Below are 23,309 nucleotides of genomic sequence, written 5' to 3'. Positions count from 1 at the left end.
GTTGTTAATAATCCTCTGTCTCCTTTCATCTAAGCTCTCCCAGGAGCAAGCAATAATTTAAGAAATAAGAGTCCCGCCATCGTTTGTCCGATCTCCCCAATCTCCACTTTCCCAGGGAAAGCGACAGAGACAGCAAATAGTGGAAAGGGCAGAGCGCGAGATGGGTAGCCAAAGCCCTTTACTAACACGTCTTGCAAAGAATATATCCATACCCAGTGCCGTGGAGTCGATTCCGACTCATAGCGACCCTGTGGTTGCAGATAATTACAGGAATTGAGAAAGTGGACCCAAGGACACCAACTCCCAGCTCGCCGCCTCGACTCCAATCTTGGGGATTTAGCTGGTGGAAGGGACAGAGCTCCTCCACCCGTGGGCGGAGAGGGTGGTGACAGGCTCGAGGAGCGGGGGCGGTGCTGCTCCTCCTTCCCCTCTCCCGGAGGCTGGGCCTGATCAGGGTAGGTGGCTCCGCTGCGCTGCTGGCGCGTTCCTAAATAAGGGGCAGCCTGGGAGCGCAGATCTAGGTGGCGTTCTGAGGTTAGAAGGCCGGCGGCAAGATGAGCTCGGCGCCAGCATTCCTGAGCGCTGCCGAGGTGCAGAGCCACCTCTGCAGCTCCAGCCTCCTCATTCCGCCTCTGGAGGCGGCTCTGGCCAACTTCTCCAGTGGCCCGGACGGAGGGGTCGTGCAACCTGTGCGCACGGTGATGCCGGTGGCCAAGCACCGGGGGTGAGTGAGGAAGGCCGGGGGGCAGAGGCAGGAGAAACTGGGAAGGAGGAAGAGAAGGGGTGCCAGGGAAGCGATGGGACAAGGGAAGGCAGGGACGGCTAATCATTGCTAATAACGGCTGGCACTTGGTATCTGCTATCCACTGAGCTAAGTGGGCGCTTTGCAGGCGTTACCTTGTTTAATTCGGCACGCTGTCCGCGTACGTACTGATACCGCCATTTTACTAGTGGGAACACTGAGACTCAGAGAAGTCAAGTGACTTACCCAAGGTTACACAGCTAGCAAGTGGCAGAGCTCGGAGAACAACCAGGTTTTTGTCATCCAGAGCCAGACTCTTGAATATATTACGCATATGCATGAGGGAAAGGCACAGGAAGGGGGGAGGGAGAAGGTCAGCAGGGCAGTGATTCCGGAAAGAGAGCAGGTGTATGGGGGTTTGATGGACTTGAGGATTTCTGGGAAAGGATTGAAGCGGCTTCCTTTTTCGTTGTAGTTTCCTGGGAGTCATGCCCGCCTACAGTGCCGCAGAGGATGCCCTGACCACCAAGTTGGTCACCTTCTACGAGGGCCACAGCACCACCTCCACTGTCCCCTCCCACCAGGCCACCGTGCTACTCTTTGAGCCCAGCAATGGCACTCTGCTGGCGGTGAGCAACTCCCTGCCCTGGGGTGGGGAGGGGGTCCCTGGACTCAGAAGCCTCAGAAGTTAGCTGTCTGTGAGCAGGAGTTTTGGGTGTGAGCAAGCCTGGCCCTCTTTAAGTCAAGGTTACGTGTGACCATGCACCTATTTCTCAGACTGCCTGAGGATGCATAACCCAGCCCCAGAACCCACTGCTGCTTCACGTGCAGGACAGTGTGGAAGTAATCATCTCGTCATTCTCATCAAATACCCAGTTACCGCACCTATACAGCTTGAATGAGTCTGGTAACCAGGGAAACACTGATTTAGTGAATCTCTGTCAACATGGTAGAGAGGGGGTGTTCTGCAAACCCTGGGAGCCTTTTCTGAGGGGTTCACAGTGACCTGTTTTAACATCTAATCACGGTATCCAAAAAAATAGCAGTAGCTCACTTTTATCGAGCACTTACTATGTGTCAGGCACTGTTCTGAACACCTTACATGTGTTAACTCTCTTAACATTTCTAACCACTGTGTGAGACATGTAATATTATTACCCCCATTTTACAGAGGTAGAAACAGTCACAGGGCAACTATACCCAACTGACCCAAGTTTACACAGCTGATCAGTGGCATGGCTGGGCTTCAAACCTAGCAGTCCAACCCCAGGACCTATCCTCTTTTAACACTATATTGCCTTTTTGGTTTTTGGGTCTTTTTTTTTTTTTTTTTTTCAAGAGATTCAGAATTTAATTTTGGTAGCTCTTTTTTTTTTTAATTATTCCAACCATTTCTGCATGTTCTACTGCCTTTTTAACTGCCGCTTGTTGAGTGTTTATCATGTGCAAGGCAGGAGATACTGACCTCATTCAATTCTTTGTTTTTGTTTTTTTTTTTTAATTGTGCTGTAGGTGAAAGTTTATAGCTCAAGTTAGCTTCTCATACAAAAATTTATACACACATTGTTAAGTGACCCTAGCTGCTATCCCTATAATGTGACTGCACATTCCTCCTTTCCACCCCAGATTTCCCATGTCCGTTCAACCAGCTTCTATCCCTTTCTGCCTTCTCATCTCGCCTCCAGACAGGAGCTGCCAGTATGGTCTTATGTATCTACTTGAACTAAGAAGCACATTCTTCATGAGTATCATTATATGTCTTATAGACCAGTTTATTCTTTGTCTGAAGAGGTGGCTTCTGGTCTTCTTGACCTCATTCAATTCTGACAACATTCCTCTGTGGGAGTTTTTATTAGTGCTCCCTCCACCCCACCTCCCAATACTGTTGAGATCCCAGAGGCTTCAGACTCCGGTTGGTAGAGCCACTTTGCTTAAGGTCACACAGCTGGTTAGTGAAAGACCCAGCATCAGTCCTTACTTAGGTCTGTCTGACTGTGGAGCTTGTGCCCTTAACTCCTGTGCTCTGTGACCCCAAGCTGGCTGAGACCAGGCAGTTGAGACGTTTTGGGAGGCTCCCCTTAATTCCACTTGGTCCTTCTCTGAATCCTTAGGGCCCCTTTGTTTCTCCCCCTGAATTTCTAGCTCCTCAAGGAATCTGGCTGCTCATTAGTCCTCTAAGAAGTCTCTAGCTCTTCCCAACCTATCGTCATCCAGTGGAGATGGCACCCATACTACCTACCAACAGTGGTTCCCTGGGAAAGTGGGACCAGCCAGGCTTTGAAACCAGATGTCAGAGCTTTAGCTCCTTGCTGAATCTTCTCAGTAGCTAAGTAACTCAGCTCCTCATCTGTAAAATGGGAATAATGATACCTCCCTGGGAAGGGTCCACCGAGATGAATAACTTATAAAAAAAAGAAAAAAATCTTTTTTTTTTTTTTTTTAACTTATAAGCAGGGGAGAATAGTGCAATAGGTGGGTATTGTCATTAGCCAGACCTTAGTTCTCAACCCTTGCTGTGCATCAGAACCACCCAGGACCTTTTAAAAGCAAGGATTTCTAGGTCCTAAGATTCAGTTAATCCAAGGGTTGAGCCTGGGCATCTGCCTCTTCAAAAAGTTCCCCATGTGTGCAACAGACGTTGAGAACCACTGAGGTAGAGTTTCATAGAGCCTTGGTGGTGCAATGGTTAACTGCTTGGCTGCTAACCGAAAGGTTGATGTTTCGAATTCACCAGGCAGTCTGTGGGAGAAAAGACCTGGTGATCTGCTCCCATAAAGATTACAGCCTAGGAAACCTTATGGGCAGCTCTACTCTGTCCTATAAAATAGGGTCGCTATAAGTCAAAATTGACTCAACAGCACAGAACAACAACACAGCAGGTCTTTGTAGCCTTCGCACAGATGTCAAATGACTTAATGTTATCCCTCAAGTCCCTATTTAATTCGGTTATTCAGGAATCCCAGGGCAAGAAAAGAAAATGGGCAGTTCTTGGGGGCTTGGCATGTACTAGATGTTTTCATATATGCTTATGTATTTAATCCTCACAATAACCCTCTGAATGGTTGGCATTGTCTTTATTTTCACAGGTGAGGAAACCAGTGCTTAGAGATTAAGCTATTTGTTCATAGTTGCAAATCTCATAAGTGGAGTAACTGGATCCAGGTCTGACACCAAACTGCAGAATACTATAAAACTTCTCAGGGCCAGTCTTTTAGAGATGCTTCTCTCAGCTTAAGTAGTGGATAGGGGTGTCCCTTGCTCACTGTCTCCCTTCTCTACAAGGTCATGGATGGAAATGTCATAACTGCAAAGAGAACAGCTGCAGTGTCTGCCATCGCCACCAAGGTAAGGTTAGTGGCTGGCTGTGCTATCAAAGCAAGCTGGTGGGTGGGGTTTAGTGCCCCAAGTTCGACTAAGGGAGAAGTTAGGATCCTATGTTGGCCTTATTTTGAATAGAGCTGGAACTCCATATGCCAAATATGGGATGCCAGGTAAGTACAGTGATTCATGAAATTAGTTGTTGTTGTTAGTTGCCACCGAGTCGGCTCTAATTCATGGTGACCCAGTCCTGTACCATCTTCACGATCACTGGTATGCTCAAGCCCATTGTTGTGGCCACTATGTATTTTGAGTGCCTCAGAGCCAGGTTGGGGTAATGGTTAAGAACTCAGTTGCTAACCAAAAAGGTTAATAGTTCAAATCCACCAGTTGCTCCTTGGAAACCCTATGGGGCAATTCTACTGTGTCCTATAGGATCACTATGAGTCGGAATCGACTCGACAGCCACAGGTTTGTTTTTTTGATTTTCTAACCTAGGGGGCTCATCTTCTAGCACTATATTGGGCAAATATTCTGTTGTGATCTATAGGGTGTTCACTGACTAATTTTAGAAGTAGATCCCCAGGCCTTCCTTTCTAGTCTGCCTTAGTCTAGAAGATCCACTGAAACCTGTCCACCATGGGTGACCCTGCTGGTATTTGAAATATCATTGGAATAGCTTCCAGCATCATAGCAACATACAAGCCACCACAGTGTGACAAACTGACAGAAATTAATAGCTACCATTTATTGAGCATGACCAGGTTCTAGGTACTTTCCATGCATTATTCCTAACCCTCACATCAACCTTGCAAAGTAGATATGATTATCTCCGTTTTCTAGGTGTAGGCACTGCAGTTCAGAGAAGTTATGTGAGTTGCCTAGGGTCACACAGCTAGTGAGTGGCAGAGCAAGAATTTAAAACTTGACCCCTTGGACTCCTGGTCCCTGTACTACACTGCTCCTAGTAAATCAATGCGGGCAGTTTGTAGGCCAGAGCCAGTGCTGGATAAGTGGTAGAGGGGTGAGCCAAACAGATCTGAGCCAGATTCATGTATTCACTCAGTCAGTATTGACTGAGCTTCTACCAGGCATGGGGCACTGTTCTAAAGGTTAGGGATACAGCAGTGATTGAAACAGAGAATGGAACACACAGTATTGGGGAGGGAGTGAAATTTTAAATTATCCAGGAAAGACCTCACTGAGAAGGTGACATTTGAGTAAAGACTGGAAAAGGTGAGCAAGTGAATCATGCAAAAATGTAGAGGAAGAGCACTCAGGGTAGAAAGAACAGCCAGTAATGGGGATAGTGAGTGTTATGGTTGGAACTGTGTCCTCCAAAAATATGTGTTGTAAATCCTAACCCTATACCTGTTGTTAGGAGCCCTGGTGGCGCAGTGGTTAAAAGCTTGGCCACTAACCAAAAGGTCAGCAGTTTGAATCTACCAGGCGCTCCTTGGAAACTCTATGGGGCAGTTCTACTCTGTCCTATAGAGTTGTTGTGAGTCAGAATTGGTGTAAAACATATTTATACCCATTGTTAAGGAGCCCTGGTGGCACAGTGGTTAAAGCAAATTGACTGCTAACCGAAAGGTCGGTGCTTCAAAACCACCAGCGGCTCCACGGGAGAAAGATGTGGCAGTCTGCGTCCGTAGAGATTCACAGCTTTGGAAACCCTATGGAGTCGCTGTGAGTCGGAACTGACTTGGTTTACAGCTGTTGTTATAATCCCATTTGGGGATGGGTTTTCTTTGTTATGTTAACAAGACAGTATTAGTGTAGGTTATGTTTTAAGTCAACCTCTTGAGATATAAAGGAGATTAAACAAGCAAGCAAAGAAACACAGTTAGGGAAGATAGAGGCCAGGCCACATGAAGATCACCAATGATCCAAACAATGCCGGGCCTACAGATGCTAAAAAGAGACAAGGACCTTTCCCCAGAGCCAACAGAGAAAGAACACATTCCCCTAAAGCTGGCGCCCTGAATTCGGACTTCTAGCCTCCTAAACTGTGAGAAAATTAATTTCTGGTTGTTAAAGCCACCCACTTGTGGTATTTCTGTTATAGCAGCACTAGGATAACTAAGACAGTGAGCTTCCTAAGCAGTGTTCCAGGTACTTCACAAGCATTCTTCCTACAAGAAATACGTCCGAGCATCTTACAAGGAAAACAACATTTTGGGAGATTAGAGTTAAGAAGAAAAGGCTTACAAAACTGGGTATCTGTGGGAACGATTAGAGTCTGGAATCTTTCACATTAAATGGAGAAGTACAAGGTCTTGAGACATGGGTTTATGAGGCTTACGCTTTAAGGAAGTGTGATCCGGGGGAGAGCTGGAGAAGCAAAGACCAGGTGTTCAGATTACGAGTATGTTCAGTGTTTCTAAATACATGATGGGGAGGGAAGAATGTGAGGATTAATCAGATAATTGTATATGAAGGGTGAGGACTATAGTACCCACCTTGGGGAACTGGTTTTTAATTATACCCAGACCCAACTCAGATTGAAATAATCAAGGGACCCCTGGAGATAGGCTCTCCTGTAGATAATAGCAACAGAATGACTCTAATAGCCCTGCCTTATTTTGTAAAGGACTTTGGTCTTTTTCAAAATCGTCTCTGACCCACTGTCTTGACTTATCTTTGAGTGTCTGTAAGGAAGGCAAAGTGAGTCTTACTGGCCTTGTTTAGCACAGAAGGAAATGGAGACTAGGATTGTCCTGAAGTTACATAACCGGGTGGTTGTGGGGTCTTCCAAGGCTGCCTGGTCTTATCCCAGCTCAGTCATTTCCAACCCTAGCTATACAGCAGCAACCTCTGGGGAATTTTTTAAAAAAAATTCAGATTCCTGGAACTACTGAATCAAAGTCCCTGAGGATAGGGCCCAGGAAACTACTTTTTAATAGCCCCTGCTTGATTCTGATATTCAACTAGGTTTGGGAACCACACTGTTCTAGACTCAGCTATCAGTAACACTGTGCTTTGTTGCATTGGTAAAAAGTCTACACTTCTAGAAGAGAGGGTTGGTTGATGCTCAGAGTTTAGGCTGAAGCTTTATTCATCATTCCCAGGGACTCAGCTCAGATGAACTATTTCAATAAGAAACAAAGGTGTGTTTTACTTTTTACCTTGCTGGGGGTAGAACGTTTTCTTTTCCAAAACTTTTCTTTCATTTTGGGCATTAGGAAGAGGACGAAATATATAGGAAGATCTGGGATCTCAAAAAAAAAAAAAAAAAAATTTTTTTTTTTTTTTTGTGTTTCACATTAACTTTTAGGTGGGGACTCTGTCATGCTTTTCAAGATAACAGCATATATCAGGGTTTATCCTGGTATGCATTCATTTAATAGATATTTGAGTGTCCACCAATACATGTGAAATCACAGCCCTGACAAGTACATTGAATGGAAGGTGTGAAGTCTATGTGACTGTAAAATAGGGATCTTATTCTCTAGTCTATAGGATTGGGGAAAGCTTTTCTTGAGGAAGAGAGATTTGAACTAAGACTTAAAGGATAATATGTGTTACTTGTGAGAGGCAGAGGAGAAAGCATTACTGGACAGAGGAAAGAACCTGTGCAAAGGCCCTGTGGTTGAAGGAGTCACGTGTACTTGAGGAATTGCAAGGAAGCCAATGTGGTGGGAAGACACAAAGTACAAGGGAGTCTGGCATGACAGGTGGCTGGGGACGCAGGAGGGCCAGACCATTCAAAGTCTTGGTGAATGCAAATGAAACAGACTTTCAAATTCTTTGTTTAAATGAGAAATCTAGTAGATTCATATACAAATTTTTAATTATGTATGTCTTAGTTATCTAGTGCTGCTATAACAGAAATAGCACAAGTGGATGGCTTTAACAAAGAGAAATTTACTTTCTCACAGTCCAGTAGGCTAGAAGTCAGAATTCAGGGTGCTGGCTCCAGGGGAATGCTTTTTCTTTCTGTTGGCTCTGGAGGAAGGTCTTTGTCATCAATCTTCCCTTGGTCTGGGAGCATCTCAGCACAGGAACCTCAGGTCCAAAGGATGCGCTCTGCTCTAGCACTGCTTTCTTGGTGGTATGAGGTCTCCAATTCTCTGCTTGCTTCCCTTTCCTTTTATCTCTTGAGAGATAATAGGTGGTGCAGGCCACACCCCAGGGAAACTCCCTTTACCTTAGACGTGACCTGGTAAGGATGTTACAATCCTACCCTAATCCTCTTTAGCATAAAATTACAATCACAAAATGGAGGACAACCACAGACTACTGGAAATCATGGCTTAACCAAGTTAATATACACATTTTTGGGGGGACATAATTCAATCCATGACAATGTACATGCTTATGGGAAAATAATACTGTACCACTAATCCTGTTCTGGGAGGGCAGTGGTGGTTCAGTGGTCGAATTCTCACCTTCCATGTGGGAGACCCAGGTTCGATTCGCAGCCATTGCGCCTCAAGCACAGCCACCTGTCTGTTAGTGATGGCCTGTGTGTTGCTATGATGCTGAATAGGTTTCAGTGGAGCTTCTAGACTTAGATTAGGAAGAAAAGCCTGGTGATCTACTTGTCAAGAAAACAGCCAATGAAAACCTATGGACCACAATGATCCAATCTGCAGCCAGTCATGGGGAGGGCTCAGGACTAGGCAATGTTTCATTCCATTGTGCACGGGGTCTCCATGAGCCGTGACAGCTAACAACAACAGTCTAGCTCATAGGGTCATAGCCTGGACTAAATGAGATAATGGGGATAAAGCATTGGCATATATTAGGTGCTCAATGATGGTTCCTTCCTTCCCCCCACAGAGGGGAACTGAAACACAAATAATGTCTCTCTGATTGCCTGAGAGCTCTTGATACTCAAGCTCTTTGTTTTTCACCTTTCACCTGGCCACTGGCTAATGTCTCCCTTGACCTTTTCTACCTCATGACTCTCAAATAGTTTTTGAAACACCCCAGCAGTGAAGTTTTGTGCATCCTTGGGGCTGGAGTCCAGGCCTACAGCCACTATGAGATCTTCACAGAACAATTCTCCTTTAAGGAGGTAAGTCCAGGGGTGGTTGGGGAGAAGAGGGAAGGGGCAGCCGGTGACTTTTGTCTGTACTTCACATGCAACGTGGGTTGCTCTGAAATATTAGGTTGAGAGTCTGATCTAGACTATTCTTTTACCCTGATGACTTCCCCAGTAGTCCCACTGGAGATGGGGAGTAGGAGGAAAGGCCTAAATCACCTCTTTCCAATTTCCCAGCTCATGGGGTATGCTTGAGGATACAGCCAGTTAAAGGATAATATTATATCCACTATATATACTGTCCTTTTGGCCCCTCTCAGTGCTTCTCTTAGGAGACTTCTGTGAGTCTTTAAGTATTCAGGGTTATGAATCCAGTACCTGGGTGGCACAAATGGTTTGTGCTCAACAGTTTAAACCCAGCTAGTGGTACCACAGAACAAAGGCCTGGCACTCTGCTTCCATAAAGATTACAGCCAGGAAAACCGCATGGAGCCAGTTCTACTCTGTAACACACAGGGTCACCATGAGTCAGAGCATCCCCACTCTGCAGTCTAGATACTGGTCTACCTTTCCCTAGTCATGGCTCCTACTTTCTTCTGGGAATGCTCCATGCTCCTTTTATTTTTTTGTATGTATGTGAGAGAGGTGGGGAGGACTGAAAGTATCTTCATGATAAAAATAATCTACCTATGGGCTTTAGGAAATATAGACTATAGGGAAGAAAACAAGGAAAATAAAAATACACTTTTATCTGTTTTCAAAGACAAGCAGCTAACATTTTCCAATCTGTTTCTTAATCATTAGTTTTTTTTAATATGATTTTAATAATATTAGGTACATTCAGTTATTATATCCTATCTTTTCACTGAATGTTCTAACATCATGACTTTTCTAGATTATCTCATTTTGCATATTTGCATAATTTTCCATCAAGAAGAGTACCATTTTTAACCATCCCCGTATGGCTGGGCATATTAAATTATTTGTACCTTGGCTGGTGAACTTCCAAAAACCAAGCCCATGGCTGTCGAGATTCTGACTCATAACAATGCTATAGGAAAAGTAGAACTGCCCCATTTGGTTTGCAAGGCTGTAAATCTTTACAGAAATAGATTGCCACATCTTTCTCCTGAAGAGTGGGTGGTGAGTTCAAACTGCCAACCTTTTGGTTAGCAGCCAAGTGCTTTAACCACTGCGCCACCAAAGCGCCTTGCTGAACTTACTTGGATATAAAATTTATTTCTGTATTTATTACATTTGAATTTGCTCTGCTAATCATTAAACTGTCTTGTACCTATTAAATTACTGAGCTGTATGTCTCAAGCTAGAACTGAAAAATTTCCAATCTTCTCTAAAGGGGAGGTGGTAGAGAAAGCTCATTTTGAAGTACCTAGATAGGAGCCCTGGTGGTGCAGTGGTGAAGCGTTTGGCTGCTAATTGAAAGGTCGGCAGTTTGTACCCACCAGCTACTCCATGGGAGAAAGATGTGGCAGCCTGCATCCATAAAGATTGCAGCCTTGGAAACCCTATGGGACAGTTCTGCTCTATCCTATAGGATCACTGTGAGTTGGAATTGACTTGACAGCAACAGGTTTCATTTTGGTTTAGATAGGCACCTACCCAGATTAATGTTATCAAATGTACACTCTCCATAGGGAATGATTTAGATATCTGTGGCTTCTACCCCAGAGGGGTTCAGTTTTCTCTTGGTACCTCTGAGCTTAGTGTAATGTAAGCAGCGAAAACACGGCACCAATGTCCCTCTTGTTCCCCTTAATGAAGGTAAGGATATGGAATCGCACAAAGGAAAATGCAGAGAAGTTTGCAGACACAGTACAAGGAGCCGTACGGGTCTGTTCCTCAGTACAGGAGGCTGTGACAGGTGCAGATGTGATCATCACAGTCACCATGGCAACAGAGCCCATTTTGTTTGGTGAATGGGTGAAGGTGGGGGCTCATATCAATGGTAAGTAGAGTGGCTTCATGATCCAGGGGCAGGTGGTGGGCACATTCATCCCTGGGCTGGGACCTAGGGTTGCATGTGAAAGCTGTTTGATTCATGACACAGAATGCCCAAGATTTTCAAGGGCCTATGGAAACATGTAAGGAGAGCTGGTGGTACAATGGTTAAGCACTCGGCTGCTAACCAAAAGGCCTGTGGTTCAAACCCACCAGCCGCTCCATGGATGAGAAGACCTGATGATCTGCTCCCATAAGAATTACAGCCTAGGAAGCCCTATGGGGCAGTTCTACTCTATCATATAGGGTCACTATGAGTTAGAATTGACTTGACAACATACAGCAACAACATGGACATGTGTGAGACCCAAGAAACAATACTGGCTCCAAAATACAAAAAGAAAATTATAAACCTGAAATTAATATTTAGTTAAGGGTCTATCAAAAGTAACCATATACCAAATGGTCAACCACAGTTCAGTTCTTAAATGTGATAAAGCTTAAGTCACAAAAGTCAAGGAAGTCATTTGTTCTTAACAAAACTTAAAATTATAATTTTTTTTTAAAAAAAATTACAATAAAAAAACATTCAATGTGGCATGTGGATGCTTTTTACTGTGTGATAGGATAAGGGGTGGAGGGATTCTAAAAGTAAGAGTGCCTGAGGCCTCTGAAGGTCTTCAAATGGCCCTGGGGGGTATACCAAATACTTACTATCGCCAGGTGCTGTTATAAATGTTTGATATGTATTATTTAATCTGTACAACAACCTTATGATGTAGGAGCTATTATCATCATAACCCCCATTTTATAGGTAAGTAAACCAAAGTACCAGTTGCCATCAAGTCAACTGCAACTTATGGCAGCCCTATGTGTGCCAGAGTAGAACCGTGACCCTTAGGGTTTTTAATGGTTGATTTTTTTGGAAGTAGATCACCAGGCCTTTCTTCCAGGGACCTCTGGGAGGACACAAACCTCCAACCTTTTGGTTAGCAGCCAAGCACAGGAGTCCCTGGATGCAAATGGTTAATGCACTTGGTTGGTGGGTCATGGCTGGCTTTATGGACCATTTCTGGAAGGAATTGGGAAATCAAGAGGAACCACTTCTTGGTAAAATGGATTCCCCGGGAATCTTCAGCAAGGCTGAGTTGATTCCCCCCACCACCCCCAGTTTAAAACGACATACATTGATGACCTCACAGTTTATATGGTTTAGGAGTCCAGGCACAAGTTAGCTAGGTCCTCTGCTTAGGGTCTCACAAGGGTGAAATCAAAGTGTTCCCTGACTGTGATTTCATCTAGAGCTTGGGGTCCTCTTCCAAGCTCACATGATTGGGGGAGGATTAAGTTCCTTACAGTTGTAGGACTGAGGTTCCCATTTCCTTGGGGCTGCTCTCAACTCCTAGAGACCACCCACATTCCTTGCCATGTGGACCCTCCATCTTCAAAGCCAGTAACAGAGACTATCCCTCACATCAAATCCCTCTCACACGTTGCATCTCTCACTAGGAAGGGCTGAATTGATTGAGTCAAGGTATCTCTTATGTTTCCCCAACCTAGGGATAAAATTGGCTTATGCATTCACAGAGGCTTCACTTATACTTGAGAAAAGTATGTTACAAGTGCAGCCAACAAATTAGAAACACTACTGACATATTTTACTTACTTACAGCTTGACTAAGATGCAGGCCCAATCCCAACCTCCTCCACACTTCTCTTATCTTCTCCTCACCTGCCGCCATGGTTAGTCTTCTGACCTATTCTACCAACTGTTGTCAAGTTGACTGTGTCAGAGTAGAACTGAGATCCATAAAGTTTTCAAAGGCTGATTTTTAAGAAGTACATCACCAAAGCTTTCTTCCGACGAGTCTCTGGGTAGACTCAAACCACCAACTTTTTGCTTAGCAGCCAAGCCCATTACCCATTTGCACCACTAGGGATTGATCCATTCTAGCCCCACTGAAAGCGAAGCTAGAGCCCAGTCCCTTTGCTACCTGGCCCACCTCCATCTGCCTGAGTGGCCTCACATAACCCTTTGACAACTTGCCAGCTCAGAAGCAGGGGCTGTCTTAGGAGAATGGTGCAGCAAGAAGGGGTGGCCTGAGAACCTAGGACTTTTCCCACCAGCTTATGATTTATTTACGAGCTTCATTAGCTAGTACTTTTGTTCTATAGAACTCCCTACACAAACAGCCTTCAAGATGGGCATTTTTTAACCACTCTCTTTGGAAATTAGAGTGAGGGAGAACAGCAGGAGAGAGAACAAGTAAAGAAAACTGGACGGCAGTGTGAGAAGGCATATGAATGCTGCATATATTTGTGTAAGGCTCTATAGCTGTTTCCAAAGACTGGCTGGCCATGAGCTAGATCCAGCCAGCAGATGTGTTTTCTTTGGGCCATAGTGTGTTTTAAAATTAAAAAACATCACATGCAAATAGATTTCCTGCTTCTCTTTGAAAAAAAAGAAAAGGAATATCTGATAGCAGTGGGCTTGCATGCTCACATGGCAACAATTAGCTGGAGCTGAGCAAAGACTGTTCCCTTTAGAAGGCCTGTGTTCTTCTGTGTGTCTCCCCCATTCCCAGTCTAGTCCTCTGACTCGCCTTGCTCATTTCCATTACCGGGCTGATGCTTGCAGGCCTGTGGTTGCAGCTTCAGCCTTAGCCTGTGTGATACCAGCAGGCAGAATACCCTGGAGCCATCATTAAGGTCCCAGGCCCTGAAGAGAATAAGAAAGCTAGGGGCCACGATGGACTGAGTTTTCTTCATACTGGGGCTTCTTTGTGACCCTGACACTGGACTTTTTTTTGTCTTGAGTTAAGAGAGAAGTGGCTGGGAATGAGGGACGGCAATTGTTGAAGAGCAAGCAGACAGACAGAAGGTAGAGGAATGTGGGGCGTGAATAAGGTCCAAGGGATATCTCTGTTTCAGGGTTTTTGCAAGGAACTCATTGCTCTTGGTAAGTGAGAGAGGAGAGAAAGGCCTGGTACTCTCACAGATCTGGACTCACTTACTAGATACGGAACCTTAGCGAGTACATTCACTTCTCTGAGCCTCAGTTTCTACATCTGTTAAATGGGACTCCCGACATTGAAGTGAACTTGTGAGGATTATAAATTTAAAAAAAAACCCTTTGCCATCAAGTTGATACCTACTCATTGCAACTGTATAGGGCAGAGTAGAACCACACCATAAGGTTTCCCAGGACAGTCTGGTGGATTCAAACTGCTAACCTTTTGGTTAGCACCATAGCTCTTAACCACTAAGCCACCAGGGTTTCCAAGGATTAGAAATAGTATGTGTAAAACATCCCACAGATAGTAGGCACCCAAAAAATGAATGCTAAGTCACCTCAAACCCTTTTAGGGATGAGGTGGCATAGGAAATGGAAAGGAAAAAAATGGTAGGTATGATTATTACTAAGAAGTATTCCGTCTTGCTGATTGGGAGGGTCTCAACTTGGGGAAATATGGAAGTACACCAAATCTGAATGTTCCCTCCTGTCTTTCACCACCGCCTTTTCCTCACACGGCCCTACCTGTCTTCCATGCTTTGGCACTTTTAGTATGCCTTGGGGCTGCTTTTGGGCTTAGGATTTGCTTCTGTGTCTTGCAGCCATTGGAGCCAGCAGACCTGACTGGAGAGAACTGGATGATGAGCTCATGAAACAAGCTGTGCTGTATGTGGACTCCAAGGAGGCTGCCCTCAAGGAGTCTGGAGATGTCCTCTTGTCAGGGGTGAGCTGCTGTCCCAGCTGGCCTCGCCTGGATCCCAGAGTTTCATTAATTTCTTCTTTAGTTTGGCCTACTCCAGGCCTTGGTCACCTCCACCTCCTTGTGGGGGAACCAGCTCCTTTTTAATTCCCTTCCAGAATAATGTGACCATTATGGTGACGATATTATGTGTTTTCCTCTTCTCTTTGCTGGGAGAGGGAAGCTTGAGGGACTTTTCCATTGGACTGGGCTGTCCTATTGGGCAGGGGGATTGGGATATGGGGGACTTTTGCAGCCTGAAAGCCTTCCCAATGTGGCCAGCACCATGGTTGGCCACCTTCTGGCCTTTTTTTTTTTTTTTTCTTTTTAATCGGCATACAACCAAGAAAGAGGCTGCCAAAACAAGTGCTTAGATAAGAACATGCCTATTTCCTCACCGACACAGTGACTTGGCAGGAAATTCACCTAGCCACAAATGGGAATCTCTGCGTTCATAATCACACAAAGGCAGATGCTACGCGAAAAGGAATTTCAGGAGGAAGCATTCTCCCTGACAATCTGGCTCACAAATGGGCTTTTTTATCAAGTTCATCCCTTATCCAGTTCTGCAACACCCTGGGCTGGCTTCAGAAGCGGGCCCCCAGCTGACTTCAGTGTCATGGCCTAGGTCAGTGTGTGTTTGTTTCACAGGCAGAGATCTTCGCTGAGCTGGGAGAAGTGGTGAAAGGAGTGAAGCCTGCCCAGTGTGAGAAGACCACAGTGTTCAAGTCTTTGGGTAAGAGCCACTGCTCTCTGGTCACAAATCTAACCAGAACATAAATCTAGCTAGAAGTGGGAAGAGGAATGATTCACCAGGCTCTGTAGATGAATCATTGTGAAATCCATCACTCGGATCAATTATTTACATGTTTTAGTATAGTGATTCAGCCCATGAACTCTGGAATTGGGCAGTCCTGGATTGGATTCTCTTCTTGGCCACTCACTGGGCATATGTCCTTAGCAGGTGACTTAACCTCTCTGAGTCCTAGTTTCTTTGCCACCTGTTAGTTTGAGTTGTCCTGAGGATTGAGATGTGCACGTAAACCATGTGCACATAGCAAGTGTCAGTGGTCAACCATTTTGGCTTAGGTCTAAATGAAACTCAGAAGAAGATATTTGTCAGCAGTGGGGGCAGGGAATAAAAATGTTAAAAGTCAGGGAGCCTAAGAGAAATGGGTCTTTGGAAAGAGACCCAGATAGAAAGGACAGCTTGAGACCTCTTTATTTCCTCCTTTCCTGCTGATGTGAGGAGGGCTTCCATGGGAAGACACATTACCACCTGAGTTGTCACAGGCTTAAGTCCAACAAAGGATGAACTCCCAGTGGCCAGTCTGCCCCTTGGCATCATGGACACTCTCTCAGGAAAGTGTCAGTCAGAGGGCTTGGGTTGTTTCAAGCATACTGAATTCTGACAAAAAGTCAACCAAATTTCTGTTCATTTCAGGAATGGCGGTGGAGGACACAGTTGCAGCCAAGCTAGTGTATGACTCCTGGTCATCTGGTAAATAAAACAAAGAAACCTTGTGTTGAGATGGGTGCTGCAGTTGAAAGGATATCACCACTGGTCGTCTCATAATTTCTAGGTCGACTGAGGGAGCACAGTGCCCAGTGAGCTACAGTTTTGTGCGTACCACATCTTATCTTAAATAATGAGATCCCCATTCATGTTCGTAGTTGGAAAACAAAACTAGGTGCCCATTTCCTTGCTATGCCTGCTTATGGTATGTTCCTTTCACTTGTATTTTACTACCTTTTGAATTTCCCTGAAATAAAGCATTTTACAATTCTGAAACACTTTAATAATGTCTACTCTTCATGGCAAGGGAAGTGAAGAAGACCAAGCACTTCTGTTCACTCTGTTTCTTTTCTTTTCTTTATTTTTAATAGACTTCATTTTTTTAGGGCACTTTTAGGTTTACAGAAAAATGGTGCAGGAAATACAGAGTTTCTGTTCACCTCTTCTCTCATCTGCACACTGTTTCTTTTGTTTTTATCTTTATTTTATTTTTGTTGTTGTTGAGACCGTTCACACTTCAGGAGTGACTACAGTTAAAATTTTTTTCTATTTTTTGAATGGAGATAACAATTCCTGTACCATAAAATTCACCATTTTAAGCATACAGTTCAGCAACATTTACAGTGAAACCTTGAGAGCCAGAACTTGACGGGACTGACTTGTTTTTCCAGGTCTCGCAAGTTTTCTACTTTTGACAGGGTACAGTCTTACCACTTTCCTGTCTCTTGTTTTAGTGGAAGATATTTGCGTTTTCCTTTTCTGACAGGTTTCCACCTTACACAGGTTCCGGCTTTTGCAGGTTTTACTGTAGTACATTCACAGTGTTGTGCAACCATCACTACTGTCTAATTCCAGAATATTTTCACCACTCCAAAAAGAAACTTGGTGCCTGTTCGTAATCACTGTTCCTTCCCCTTTCCCCTCAGCCTCCAGCAACCACTGTCCTACTTTCTGTCTTTATGGACTTCCCTATTCTAGGCATTTCATCGGAATTTTATACATAAACAGTATGTGGCCTTTTGTGTGTGGCTTCTTATAATTAAAATCTAAAGGAACAATACCAAAAATACCAAACCCGTTTCCATTGAGTTGACTCCGACTCATACCAAACCTATAGGTCAGAGTAGAACTTCCCCATAGGGTTTCCAAGGAACAGCTAGTGAATTCGAACTGCTGACCTGTTGGTTAGCAGTCAGGCTCTTAACCACTGTGCCACCAGGACTCCAAAGGAATAAGAGTTTCCGTATTGGTCAGGACTTCTTTGGTCAAAAGTGATAGCGACTATAACTCAAACCACCTTAAGGAAAATGAATAAGTGAGTGAACGGAGAATGGAATTTATCGGCTCTAGTAATTAACAAGTACAGAGGTAACTGGTTTTGGTTATAGCTGTCTTCAGGGACTCAAATGTCATTAGGACCCAGTCTTGTTCTCTCCATTCCTTGGCCCTATTCTCTTCAGGGTTGGCTCCATTATCAAGCAACTTTTCCTCTTTAGTGGCAAGATGGTTGCTAGAAGCTTCTGAATTATATTGTCCTTTTTTGCAACCCTAGCAGAAATAAAGACTCTTTTTCCTAACAGTTAAAAAAAACCAAAACTAAGACTCATTGGACCATCTACATCATGTGCCCATTCCTGAGCCTAACATCATGGCTAAGAGAAATGGAAAACTCTGCTTAGCCAGGCTAGGGCTGTGTGCCTAAGCCGTGATCATCTAGGCCTGCCTCACATGCCCATCCTTGAAGTCATGGGTGGAATCAGCCCATCTGACCACATGAACTGACAAGAGGAAAGGGGTCTCTTACCAAAAAGAGAGAGGACTAGATATTGGGTAGGCAACATCTACAGAGGTCCATTATAGTATCAGAGCTGAAAGGGCCATTAGGGGTCATCTAGTTCAATCATTTTAACTTACAAATGGGGAAACTGAGATACAGACTTTTCCAGGGCCCCTGAATCATGAGCAGTGTTGCCTTTGGCCACAAAGAACTCACCAAATCCAAGCCCCCACCCCCACCCCCAGGCCGGTTATCAGATAAACCAGCGGCAAAGGAAAGCATGCTATTTTGCTTTGTTTCCCTACCCATACTCCTCCTGGCAGGGTCCTCTTCATGTTCCAAGTAGCTTAGCCAAAGGTTCATCATGTTTGCCAGGCTGTCTGGATAGGAACCTTTGCACTGGAACAAAATACCCACATGATCTGACTTTGTACCTCAAGTGAATGTGGAATTTTTCTGGGGATCTTAATGGCCATAGCCCTGAGGGATGAGTAAAGAAGGGTGCGTGATGGTGAGATTATTAGAAGTGCCTTAATTCATTCATATATTTCTTTTTTTCCACATGAGACCCTATCATAACTCTGTGCTAGGCATCAGAGATCCAGCAGAAAAAAAACAGTCCTTGCCCACAAACCGTTCACAGTGTAAGAGGGAAGACAGATATTTACAGAAGATAATTACAGTACAATGCTTTGGTGTTACAGTAGCATACACAACAGGGTTCTGACAGGAAATAGATGCCACACTCAAAGGTGATTGAAGATAATTTAATAAGGGACTATTTACAAAGGGGAAGGAAAGAGAAGAAGTAAGGGATGGCAAAGCACCCCAGGACTAACAAAAGAAGGAAGCTGCTACCACTTCTAAGCTTGAAAGGACAAGAGAATGGAGTACTAGCACAACCCAACAAGAACTGGCGCTGTAGCAGAAAGCTGCCAGACGTACAGGACGGAAGCCACCGCCAACTGCAGCCCAGCAAGGAGGGGACAGGTAGAATAAAGACTCCAATCTCTTTCCCCCTACTCTTGGATCTCCTGCTGGTACCTACCATCGATCAAAACTGCCAGAAGCCCAAAGGCAAAGAGCCCTGTGGATGCAGTCCACAGAGGTCAACCACCTAGGGCATAGAGTAGGGTGGAAAATAGTGGACAGAGGTTCTGGAGGGGCAAACAGAAGATTGCCTGCATGGCTAGAAGAGCACCTAACCCAGACTAGGGGCAGAGAGACAGGGTAAGTCTCCCAAAGGAAAGGAACTCCAAATTGGTTGCATGGAGGAAGGGTTTTCCAGGCAGAGGAATGATGGTAAGCAAAGGCATATGGGAGGCATGATATATTCAGGAAACTACAAGAAATCTGGTGTGTCTGCAATTAGGAGGCAAAGGGAGCTATAGTCAGAGATGAGGCTGGAAGTTTGCAGGAGAGACTAGGGCTCTGATCATGAGGGCTTTGTATGTTGTGTTAAAGAGTCTGAAAAGCAACGCAGAAGATGACAAGAGATCTGTAGCTTAGAAAGATTACTCAACCAGCATTGCTGAGAATGAATTAAAGACGGTCCAGGGGAACAATGATGGGGGCATAAGCCAAACAATGATTTTGCCAACATACAAGAGGACTCAGTTTTTAGATGTATTTAGGAGTCAAGAGGATTCTGTGACCAATTGTGTGATGAAAGTAAACTAAAAGGAGAGAAGCATTGGGTTAAACTTGCTGTTGACCCAAAGAGGAAGAGTAGATTTAGGACAGAGTTTCTCGATCTTGAGACTATTGACATTCTGGTCTAGATAATTCTCTGTGGAGGTGGTGGGAGGGGAGCTGTCCTGTGCATTGTAGGTTGTCTACCAACATCCCTGGTTTCTTCCCACTAGATGTTCAGTAGCATTCCCACTCCCTCATGACAATCAAAAATGTCTCCAGACATTGCCAGGTGTCCCCTGGGGAAAAGGGGCAAAATCACCCTGAGTTGAGGACCACTGATTTGGGAGGAAATAGGTTCATTTCTAGGCATGTTGAGTTTGAGGTACCTATGAGACATTTGAGGGGAGATGTAAGATTGGCATTTGGGTTTAGGGATTTGGAGCTCAAGACAATGGTCTGGACTGGTGACTCAGATTTAGAAATTATTAGCATATAACTGACATGTGTAACATGGTGGCCTAAAATATAAATACAATACATGATTACCATACCATACCTTCTCAAACTCCTCTCTTCAGTGAAATGCTCCCAGCTGCCTTCCTTCCTTGTCAACTTTTATGTTAGGCAACATAGGCGAAAAATTTAAAAAAGAAAGAAAGTAACCAAATACATTTGGATACAGCTATTCTGAACATCCACTTTCAGGGATGGAAGTCTGAGATCAGTGAATTTTTGAAACTCATTCTGGCTTATAATCCTCTGTCTTTGTCTCTAGTCAAAACCTTTGTATTACTCGAATACCTTCTCTTAGGCCTCTTGTTGTGGTTAGTTTGAGAGATCTATCATTCTTAGAACTTTTGTAGCCTTTTATAACATGGTATAAACCTCTTTTATAACATGATGCTGCATGAGAGAGGCTCTATCCTTATGCTGAAAAGTTGGGAGAACCCTCACTTAATGATTCTATAAATCATAAGAGGCCAGGGGCTCACAAGAATTGCATAAAAGTGCCTGGTAAGAACCATAGGAACAAACACCTTCCAAAGAGGGGTGGGAGTCGCATATGTGGACTCATTTCTTCTAATCTGACTAATGACTCTCTCCTGAATATGCAGTTGGGGCAGGAAGGAGACCAAAACCAGTTTGTGTAATGAGGAGAACAATTTTTGCCTTTCAAAGTTACTTCTGGAGATGTCACGTTGCCCATGCTCAGATGCCATGTGCACCACTGAAATAGATCAAGTTCCTAGGGTTTAAAAGACCAGAGTAATCTGCACCCTTCCTCCAGCCCAGGCATCCCACCCAGTTAGCCAACAGTATTTATTGAGCACCTGCTGAGTCTGGCTTGTACTAGGTACAAGGGATAAATTAGTGACCAAAATAGAAAACTTCCTGTCTTCAAGGTGCATGCATTCTAGTAGGGTAGGACCAGACTATTCTGCAGGCTTGGAACCCTGTAATTTACCTCCTTTGCTCCCTGATATCCCAGGCCTGAGGTAGCTCTGACCATTTCATTCACATGTTTTGGGCCAGATTTTGAGATAATCATAGATATGCTATTTACCGTCTAAATGGAGCAACTGAACATGATCAGGGAATGGTACCTGAGTCTTGTGAAGTCTACAAGCTAGGTTACCTCAACCAAAATGAAATGTAGCTCTTGGAAAATGCAAGTTATCTTCTAGCGATCTGTTCTGGCCTTACAGAGGTTGTGTTATTCACCATGATGAGATAAAGGAATTATGTTTGCTCCCTCCTTTTCAATCCAGGGATCTGATGGAAATTTTTATGTGAGGTTTTTAAAATCCACACATGCTTCAAATTCATATCCCTTTATCTTACCAAAGGATTGAGACAAAGGGCAAAGGGATGATCACAGTGGGAGCTTCCATCTTTGCTGGGCAAACATGCCTTCCCCTTCCCATATTGTCTGAGCCAACTCCTACCCCTCCAGTTTGGGCAGCATAGAAAATCCTAACTAGAAAGTATCGACTTCCATGAAGCAGTTAGAACTTAATCCTATTACGCTAAATTCTAGTGACATTTCTGCTGACCTATCTTTTCTTATCCCCCACAAAGAGCATCCTTCCGTTTCCATAACATTATACTCTGTCCCTCAAATAGCAATGCTGCTTTCCAGCCCAGTATTCATCGTACCACCTCATGCTACCTCTGGTTTGCTAAAACACATTATTCTGTATTATTTTTACTCTGATAATGATGTGCAGAATACCACTGGAGAACATCCTTTTTGTTAACAGTAGCACCCCGTATAAGGCTTATCCACCACCCGTCTGTCAGTTTCTCTTACTGTGGTGGCTTGCATACTGCTGTGATGCTGGAAGCTATGCCACTAGTATTTCAAACACCAGCAGGGTCACTCATATTGGACAGGCTTTGGTGGAGCTTCTAGACTAAGACTAACTAGGAAGAAAGGTCTGGCAACCTACTTCTGAAAACTAGCCAGTGAAAACCCTATGGAGCACAACAATATTGTCTGATGGACTCAAACATGCCAACGATGGTGGGGATGACACAATACCAGGCAACGCTTTGTTCTGGGGTACATGGGGTTGCCTTGAGTTAGAGCCAACCTGTCAGCAACTAACAACAAGTAGCCATATTTACACCCTCACAGAAACGATCCTAGCAATAAGTTTCTTATTGGACAGATTTTGAGGAATTCCTAAAGAGGGGATCCCAACATCTACAATCAAGTACTTTTATTAGATTCAGACACTACAAACTTTTTTGAGTTCCTCCTGTGTACCAATTGTTTTTATGCACGTTAATGAAGGCAAAGTATAACTTTATTCCGGAACACCAAAATGCAGTATTTGTAAACATAATCATCTGCTAATGCAACATACTTATTCATTCACTGACAAGCCTTCTGAATGCATTCACTGAGGAAGACTGAGCCAATTGCACAGGAGACAGATGTGAGCATCTGTCTCCTCCCTAAGCTCATATCCTCCACGGTGCCTCCTGAAGCAGTCCAAACAGATGTGAATCAGAAAACATGTTGAAGATAAACAGCTGTTTCTATATTCTAAACATATTCAATGGTCAATTCCACTTGATATAAGTCTGCCTATAAAAATCCAAGGAAGCTTAGTTATTCAACAGAGTTTCAGTTGAATTTGGGATTGCCATTTAAAAATTGTCAGGAGCAATGTTGCCAGTTTATATACATTGTATTCAGAAATGCAGCAATGATGATAAAAACCAAAAACCAAACCCATTGCCATTGGGTCGATTCTGACTCATAGTGACCCTGTAGGACAGAGAACTGCCCCCATAGGGCTTCCAAGGAGCAGCTGGTGGATTCAAACTGCCAACCTTGGTTAGCAGCCATAATTGGCCATAGCTCTCAACCACTGCACCACCAGGGCTCCTCAGTGGTGACAAAATAGACAACAACGAATGAAAGATATGTACATAATGAGCAGAAAATGTAAAATTTACTATTGCGGCAGAATCTTCCCTGCAAAAAACCTAGTTTTTTTTGTTTTTTTTTTTTTACTTCTGTTAGTTTCAGGAGGCAGTTACCCTAAGAAAAATCATCAAATAGTTCTGTTTTTTTTTTTCTGTCTCCTTCTTTCCTTCTGTCTCCACTC

The 23,309-nt window shown here is 44.1% G+C and overlaps 1 protein-coding gene across 2 annotated transcripts; it reads left to right on the top strand.

The window, feature by feature from the left end:
• Positions 1-510: 510 nt before the first annotated feature.
• CRYM (crystallin mu) lies at positions 511-16,532 on the top strand. 2 transcript variants are annotated; one of them, XM_049903635.1, is made up of 9 exons: positions 511-724; positions 1,218-1,371; positions 4,025-4,087; positions 8,982-9,083; positions 10,833-11,016; positions 14,625-14,746; positions 15,413-15,497; positions 16,206-16,262; positions 16,345-16,532. In XM_049903635.1, exons 1-9 carry the CDS (start codon positions 555-557, stop codon positions 16,371-16,373), a joined length of 966 nt encoding a protein of 321 aa, XP_049759592.1. In that variant the 5' UTR covers positions 511-554; the 3' UTR covers positions 16,374-16,532. The 2 variants fall into 2 exon arrangements, with proteins under 2 accessions (XP_049759592.1, XP_049759594.1); XM_049903637.1 differs by having other exon boundaries at positions 16,206-16,532.
• Positions 16,533-23,309: the final 6,777 nt, after the last annotated feature.

This window comes from Elephas maximus, chromosome 12 (assembly GCF_024166365.1).
Source record: "Elephas maximus indicus isolate mEleMax1 chromosome 12, mEleMax1 primary haplotype, whole genome shotgun sequence".
NCBI lineage: Eukaryota > Metazoa > Chordata > Mammalia > Proboscidea > Elephantidae > Elephas > Elephas maximus.
The sequence above is the reverse complement of the archived record's forward strand: the minus strand, read 5'-3'. Positions and strand labels throughout refer to the sequence as shown.